The 8,578-nt window shown below is 46.8% G+C and overlaps 2 protein-coding genes across 17 annotated transcripts in view; one reads left to right on the forward strand and one right to left on the reverse strand.

The window, feature by feature from the left end:
• The window catches only part of LOC118423339 (formin-2-like), a 97,179-nt gene extending 93,305 nt beyond the window's left edge, over nt 1-3,874 (reverse strand). Inside the window, exon 1 of the mRNA XM_035831464.1 lies at nt 1,343-3,874. Within this exon, the coding sequence (XP_035687357.1) occupies nt 1,343-3,206 (1,864 nt within the window). The 5' untranslated portion in view covers nt 3,207-3,874. The remainder of the gene's footprint in view (nt 1-1,342) is intronic.
• Nucleotides 3,875-7,088: 3,214 nt separating this feature from the next.
• Nucleotides 7,089-8,578, forward strand: part of LOC118426681 (PHD finger protein 10-like) — a 24,469-nt gene continuing 22,979 nt past the window's right edge. For all 16 annotated transcript variants that reach the window (XM_035836231.1, XM_035836223.1, XM_035836248.1 and 13 more), the window contains exon 1: nt 7,089-7,235. In XM_035836231.1, the coding sequence (XP_035692124.1) occupies nt 7,188-7,235 (48 nt within the window). In that variant the 5' untranslated portion in view covers nt 7,089-7,187. The remainder of the gene's footprint in view (nt 7,236-8,578) is intronic.

Below are 8,578 nucleotides of genomic sequence, written 5' to 3' on the forward strand. Positions count from 1 at the left end.
GGTGTAATATAACCAGCTGCTGCCGCGCCGCGTGCCTGCGAAACTGGTGTGTTACGCCGAACGGCAGTTATACCGGCTATAAAGATATAGATACAATGTGGTGTACATGTATTTTACAGGCCATTTTTTGTCTTTCCCTAAAGCTCCCCATTCTTAGAGATGGGTTTGACTTAATGTTGTACAGACTACTGTGATAACTGAACTCATTGTACAGATCAGCACGCATAACAAATAGGCATTGCATGTCAACTCAAGTAGAACTGATTTGTAACATCTACTGTGGCATTACAAACCAAGCTGCAAATGATAAGTACATAAATACCAATTTGCTACAAAATTGACATTTCAACCTAAAATATCAGAATTCATTATCTCAAACTTTCATGTGTTTTAAAGTTAAGTACTTGATATGATATCATGGATAAGGTAACCTATCCTAGTTGCTATTGTTACTGGCAAATGAGGCCATATGTTTTCCCCCTAGGCCATTACTTAGAGGTTACAATGGGTGGAGTGTAAACCGGTTGAGTTCATACCTGACGTGAATCCAAATACTGAAATAGTGACAGACAAGACAATGTATATATATATATATATTTGTCTGTTGATATTTTACTATGAATATGATAGTTTTCTTAAAAAGACAACTTTATTTTTCTGCTATACAAATGTTTTGATAGTCTTCCTCAGTGTGAAATAACATTTGCACCAAAAGTGCAGAGTGACCTTGTCTTATTAGTGTGAAGTAAATTTGACCCAATTGTTCTGACAAGAATGCATTCTTGACCGCTTTGTCATTACAACAAATGTTATTGCACAATGAGGATGACAGTAGCTAAGACTGTCAAAACATTTGTTTAGCAGAAAAATAAGGTTATGTACAGTAAGAAATTATGTCTGATTAATAAGCCGTATGAAACTATTCATGACAATAGGCTATTAGTATTACTTTTGTATACTATTAGTGGTCTTGTACATCATGCGTAGATCTACAAGAGATAAGAAAGTTCAACACTTCTGTATCTGTATCTGTATCTGTATGTATCTGTATCTGTATCTATATAGCCGGTATAACCGCCGTTCGGCGTAACACACCAGCTTTGCAGGCACGCGGCGCGGCAGCAGCTGGTTATATTACACCGAACGACTCGTTACCCCTAACTTTTGCACATCTATCTGCAAGCGTTCTTTAAAACTACCGAGAGAAGATGCCCCTACTGTACCTGGTGATAACAAGTTCCACTCTACGATAGTTCTGGGAAAGTACGAATTTTTGAACACATCAATCCTAGGTTGGTAACTCTGGTATTTGAAGGCATGAGTGGTATTTGAAGGCACTTACCTAAGAACTTTTCCTTCTTCCTGACATCAGGCACCTGTTTCTCGGACATGGCCAGGATCTGGTTCAGCCTCTCCATGCTGGAGACCCAGGGCTGCGGTCCCAGCGCCACGCCCTTCTTCAGCTGGGGAGACGGGGATGCTGATCTGGTCAGGGTGAGCGGCTCTGGCTTCATCTTCCTCTTCCCGGTGACGGAATCGCCAGCATCGCTGTCCGAAGACGGGACGTCTCCAGTCTTCGAGCCTCTCCGTTCTGAGCCATCTGTCTGTATGTGGCCCGTGTGTTTCTCGGTAATTTTCTGCATCTCGCTTTCCAGGGTGTCCAGTTTCTGCGCGACCTGGCTGATTTTCGTGTCGGCGGAATCCTCCCTCTTGATGACGAATTCTGCGGAGTAGCTGTCCTGGCCGTTGAACTTTTCCGGAGGGGTGACGTAATCACCGTCCTCCTCTTTCCGCTCGAACGATTCCCCGTCGAGAGCTAATGTTCTCTTTTTCTCCCAAAATGCAGCGTTACCTTGTCCCTTCCTTGCAGGATCCATGGACTTACTTCGAGCCACCTTGTCCTTCGAGGTATTCTGACCTTCGTCTGGTTCCGTATCACTTTTTGATATGGAATATTCGTCTTTCTTTGATATTCCCCCAGTGTCTACTGAAGCGCTGCTCTCCAGCTTGCGTGCCAGCTGAGGAGAGGACGTAGAGGTTGGAAACTTGCGCTGCTTGGCCACAGGACTCGATGCGGGCGAAACTCGTGGGGAGGAAAAACGTCTTGTACTCGTGACGGCGTACGCCGGAGTAGGAACAGTCTTATGCCTCTTGCCTGCAGCACTCTTTTCTTCCGTGCTTTCTTTAGTCTCAATAGTACCCCCTCCTTTCTTTGTCTTCCCTTCGAGAGAGTCTGGTCTCGTTGGCTTTGAAACCTCAGAGGCTTTCTCTTTCTGTATTTGGGCCTCTACTTGCTCTGTCAACCCAGCTGAGGTCTTCATGAGCAGTGACAAGCCGGCGGACGGAGATCGGACAAGCCCTCCCGCTGTCCCTGACGCTACGTTCGCATCTCCGGCATCTTCATACTCGGACAAGTCGTCTTCAGACTCCGCCTTTCCTGCCTCTTTCTTTGCCGCCTTCTTCTGCTTGGGCTGGGCAGTAGCCGAGGAGCCGCCCCCCAGATACCAGGGAACCGTCGAACCCTGGACGGAAGATTTCCTCTCCAAGTCTGCTGCTCTATCCGTCTCGTCCTGTGGCTCCTTCGCATCATGAATTGGAGACATCTTGGCCTGATCCTTTTTCACAGCATCACCTTCCTTGGGTCTTTGCTGCGATGGCGAGGATTCGCTCTTCTTACCCCTGGACCAAAACTTCCCCCCGCCACTGCTGCCAGATTTTTCTGAACTGCTGGTGTCACTTGCAGTGCTTGCATCGCTCCTTCTCTTTGCAGCTTCTTTAACTTTGGCTGCTTTAGACTTCTTCCCAAAGCTGGAAGTCCTCTTGGCAGGTCTCCCTTCTTCACTTTTCTGCTCACCTGCGACATTGGAAAGCCTGGAGTCTTCATACTCAACGGTCGTGAAGTCGGCCTTCTCTGCCCCTTCCTTGTGATGCTCGGCGTGTTTCTTGTGCTTTCCTCTCTCACCTTTACCTCTGCTGTCTGCGTTCCCCATGCTGTCTTCCTTGTAGTCAGCTCTTACACCACCTCCCAGCAAGACGGACAGCCTGTTGGTGTAGCCCGGGGAAAGTTCGCCTGGCGTCTCGGCCGAAGCATCCTCGTAGTCCTCTGAATCCGAGCTCCTGTCAGAGTCAGAAGAGTCACCGTTATTCCTGCCAGGCGAGGCAAAGGCAAGATACCACGGAAGGGTGGACCCCTTCTTCTTACTCATGGTGGATTAGTTTGAATGAAAGTGGGAGGGGTGCGGGCAAAACAAAGTTCACAGGTAGATCTAAAGTGATGAAGGTTTCTTTTTGTGAGGAAACGAGGACGAGACAGACAGTTTGCCCTGCGACAAACGTTCTCAGGACATGGCCGGAGCTCGGTCCCGTCGTCCCAGGTCGTGACCGAGCCTTGTCTTGGTCAGTCGGCGTTTCTGGGGGCCGGGGAGGAGTTTCAAAACAGAGCCGTCAGCCATGTCAGAATTCTACAAGCGCGCACCAAATTAGATGCAGGCCCGATGACGACGGCGATTTTTTTGACGCTGAACAGACAAAACTGGGATTTTTTAGAGGTCAGTGACACCAAATGGAGTTGGAGATTTAGTATAAGAGATCTACATCGAAATTCAGCGCCAAGCTGACACAAATTTTCGGCGGGACGCCTGGGAGGTCAGCCGGACCCGACCTCATTACCCCTGTCGTCTGATTCAAAATGGCGGGCTGCGCCAGGGATTCTGGGAGATTTTATCTTGAGCTTCCGGGTATTCATTCATGAAGCAATATACAGTACATGTATAACGGTATTACTGTACTTGATATCATGCAAAATTATATCTGCACAAATTTTAGTAAAGAATAAATTTTCCTTCACAGGGGATTTTTTTTAATGGCCGATCTTTTATTGTCCTCATATGAATGAATACACTGCATGCTGCAAACATGACACAAAACTGTCATATGCTCAATGCATTATCAGCGCCTTTCCTACAATAATATGCAACATGTTAGGCACTAGGATAGATATCATTTGAACATCCATTCTATATTTCAGGTTTGATTGATCGAGTAATTAGCCTCATTAGCGAGCTATCAATTTCATCTCTACAACACAGTGAAAGTGAGCCGCTGAAAGTGAGAGTGTACACATGGCTAATTTTCCTCCTGGCTGGGTGCACTTTCACTGGAGGCACGCCCCGACTTCTTTATCTGCCATGTCATGAGACCGGATGGTTGTTGTGAAACACAAAACGGCCCTACCCCCGTCTCTCTGTAGCCCGGGCGACGGCCAGAAAATTCAATGCACAGGGATATTTATGTTGCACCAGCGGCATCATCATGCACCGAATTCAAAGAATGGCGGAATGTACTTACCGCGTATATCAAACTGGGCTCTTAACTAGTTCTTTGACAGACGGTCTGTAGTAGTCGCACAGTCCCCTGCTGTCGTTCGCAACCGAACCGCGAATTTACAAACGTCGTAGCAGTATTGTCACGAACGTAGATCTCGATCGTACTAAAAATAAATGGACCGTCGCTGTAACAACACCGTTGCTCTCATGGGAGGAAAAATAAGTATGCCAGGCTCCCCCAAAGGAGCATATGATGATAATTGTACCAGCCACACTCAGGGAGGACTACAACTAAACAAGAGTAGCCTTGCGTTGTACAGTCGGACTGTTTTTGGTACGTTGCTGACTCGTGATGTCACAGGATGCGGAAAACCCTTGTGAAATAAATATTCATCTCGAGGATGTGGACCGCCGTACTCTCATGCACCCACCTTTAATCAATAACAAGCCTCCGGATCGGCGCGACTAATAAAGGAACGCAATCGCTAATGCGACGCCGGGGATCGGCCGAAATTTCATTTGGTGATTGAATGAGAGAGACACCCGCGAACAGACGGGAACTGCGTAAATCACTTTGGGTCACTCTCTGGTACTCGCATTTGTCAAAGTCACGTCCACTTGCGCGCGCCCTTTTGTTGTCGCCCTTAGAACTTAAAATATTGCAAATCTGAAGCTGAATAACTGTACTGTACGGCACAAGGACGCACGTACAGTTCTATAAAAAAAGATACCGATATTAATTCAGTTCGAAGGGTAAGGCACTGTACGATATCTGAGTATCATATCCGGCTACATATCGGGCCACTGTGATATCGGAGGGTGAGATATGCCGCCGGAATTTTGCGTAGAATCGGCATTCAAACCATCCGGAGGACACGAGTGGTCACTGGATGGGTTCGGCAAGGGGCAGGCTGGTCTACGCAATGACTGCATCATTAGACAAACAATATGAATAAGCCTTTTATTTTTCTTTCACGAAAAAATTTGTATTCACTCATTCGACGGTCGGCAGCTTCAACTGGGGAACTAGTCAATATTTTTTATGGACAAATGAGTTGTGTATGAGGAATGGGCTTGATATGGTGCCCGTTGCTACTACGACACTCCCATAAGAAACGAAACGTTACTAGTAGCCATACTACCTCCTTACGTATACGTTGTAACTTATAGAATGGATGTAGATTTCCATGAATGGATCATCATTAGTCCCATGCAGCATGCAGGGTTCTGTAATGGTCCGAGCTCGAATGTCCGTTATAAATCTTGTGCAATGCTGGTGATAACAAAGCACATTTACGGGCTCCAGTCCACAAATGGGCCGCGATCGAATAAGCAGGGCATCGATTTTCCGAACTACGCGCGAACTAGCCTCCTTCGCAGCCTTCTTGTGGCGTTTATTTATTGGGGGGAGCGTTGGTTCGCGATTTCTAACATGGGTTAAGACGTCTTCTTTGCTGGAGAGGTAGTTGGCGGGAGAAGCGATATAACTCCGTCTCCAGGCCAACCCCCCCTCATAGACAACCTTAACCCATGTCAAAAATCGCGAACCAGCGCTCCCCCAAAAATAAGAGCCACGGCTTCTGAAGGCTAGCTGCGAAGCCGAAAGAGGCTACGCGCGAACGGGGTTATACCGCATTGCCCCCTCCTTATGACTTATTCATGACGTCTTATCATTACATCTCACGTCATCATCAAACCGTTCAACCGACCGCGAAAAGGTACGCAGGTGCTCACAAACTCCTGAATATTTAATTCTAACTTTTCATACTGAAACATATGAGCAGTATCACTAGTCCTCTACTCGGCGGCCTGTGCAGGTGAAAGAAAAGCGCCCGTATAAAAAACAACATAATGACCAAATTGACTACCGTCATCATATGATGCGGGAGTATACGCTGTACTGGTACCATGCCCTCTTGGCTCGTGACTGCATTAACGTTAATTCTCTATCGCACAGCATCGTAACCCGTTTTCACATTCACCATAAATCGCGTTGTGCATGGGGTACAATGAAGTTTACTTTCACAACGCACTTCAATGTACTCTGTACATGCAAATCTGTTTACAATGGTTGCTGAATCGGTGTGAGCGTGCCAAGAGATAAAAACTTTGACAAGAAAGTTGCCTTCATCATGAAATCTAAGTGGTGACAAAACACACAGAGCTTGGTATACCGAACAATAGATTATTCGTCTTCGTTCTTTCACATCTTGGTCTTTGACTTTGGCAATTTTCGAACTTATTTTACTATAGATCTACTCTTCTTTACAGAACGGTCAACTATTTTTTTTTTCAGAAAACGGACGAAAATTGATGCGGCGCCTTTAGGCCCCACTTTTAGTTATGAACGGCACAAGCTGCGTAAGGTTTAATCCACTCACAGTCACGCGGCCGATCCTGCTCTTTTCGATAAGTGTTATCTGTAAGGTGTGGCTTTCTTCAAACATGGAATCTTCGGCTGTAGAGGGGCTAGGAACCTTTACACCTGAGTCGAGCGAGCGAGGAAATAACATGTGCCTTTCCCAAGGGTGCAAAATCGGGGTCTGCTGGGGATTCAAACCTAAAACCTTTAGATTCCATGTCAGCAACGCTAACGATCGAAAAAAACACCCTGTCACATTCACCGCCCCACTTTTCTTCTTGTTGTTGTTGTCCTCATTTTACAGCTATTAATGCGCTAGACGTGGTCTCTTGGTGCTGAGTAACACATGGTTCGTATTTGAGTTAATCGTCTCTCTTGGCATTTAACTCAGTTTCCACACTGTTTGTAAACAAACTAGCAGACGACAATTCTGCTGACCTCTGACCCTCCGGACCCGCACAGCCTGTCGGGAAAACACCGTCCCCAGAAGAAGCAGCATCATGGCGACCCTGGCGCTTCTGATGGCGGGCAGCGAGGGGAACAGCCGGGTAGGGACCTTCTCTCGCGTCTATCCGCGCTCCCTGGAGCACGGGAGGTTATTCTGAAGCTGTAGCATATGTTGATATAGTGGCACTGAACGTTAATTGTCGTTCTCACTGTAATATGTCTGGTAGAAATCTGGTGCTTTGTCCGGGGGGTCTATGCTTTATGAGCGTCTCGCGCCGTGCCCGCGAAAATTGATTTACTGTAGAGTGATTATCTAGTATGGTGTATTAATTTGTAGCCAGTAGGTTTGATGGTTTTTATGCTGGGAAGCAAAAAGCCGATAAAATATGCGATCAGCGTAGCGCAAGTGACATCACACGGGCACACACCTGTGAGAATTTGGTCTGGTCCATTCACGACAAAACGCCTCGTGTGCGGCACTTAGGAAAATGGCGGCTCGATTTGCCGATTCAAAATTCCTGTGAAACTTTGCCTCTCAAACATGTCCAAACATGTGCCGTCAATTGCTTTTTATGTGGAAAGCTTAGAGGGGCGTAAAAGGAAGGCACCATATCTTTCTCTGGCGAAAACTTGTAGAAAATTGGCCGAAACAGAGGCACTTTCAGGATACGTTCCCCTTTTTTGTATGTCGTAACTTTGAGATAATTTAGAAAAAATTCTCCAAGTCTTAACAAAAATCAGATTAATATCACAGGTAGGTAGATTTGTTACGAATATGACGCCGAAAACCTCAAGTCCGTAAGTCTTAGAGAAAATGAGAGAGAGGTCCAAGAGTGAAGTCAGTCCATAGGCGGTAGGCCAAGGTATTGTTGTCGGATCGCCCGGGCTGAACTGCCGGGGTTGGTGTTCCGAGTGTGACCCGACATTTGAGTACGTTGTACCCGGGATTGCACGAGTGGGTGCCGAATGTTCCGACGGAGATTTCCGACGGATGCAGAAGGTACCCGAAGTGCGATTTACCGACAAACACCGACTGTCGGCACGCACTCGGCATGCGTTGCACACGTAACTAAAAGACCACGTGACCCCACCAACTACTCACAGGGCATATGAGGTAAGTGTGCCCGTGCATCAATTGAACAGCTTACATAATTGGAGTAGGACTTAGCCGGGGCGACTAGAAACGAAAAACTTATTAACTTGTAATATAATATACAGGATGTTTTTGTTTCTAGTCGGGGGGGAACGTATTGGACTAAAAAGTATTTGCGTATCGGTTCCGTGGAGATACTAGTGGTGTGCCTAACTCATACTAAACTCATTCCGTCCGCCATCTTGGATCAATTCGTCGATCTTCGTCGATGTTCGGGACAGCCTTCGGCAACGCTCCCGAGCCTTTCCGGCTATGGTCGGAAGCGCTTCGGAGGCTCGGAGCGTGCCGAAG

Source organism: Branchiostoma floridae, chromosome 1 (genome assembly GCF_000003815.2).
Source record: "Branchiostoma floridae strain S238N-H82 chromosome 1, Bfl_VNyyK, whole genome shotgun sequence".
In the NCBI taxonomy this organism is placed as follows: Eukaryota; Metazoa; Chordata; class Leptocardii; order Amphioxiformes; family Branchiostomatidae; genus Branchiostoma; species Branchiostoma floridae.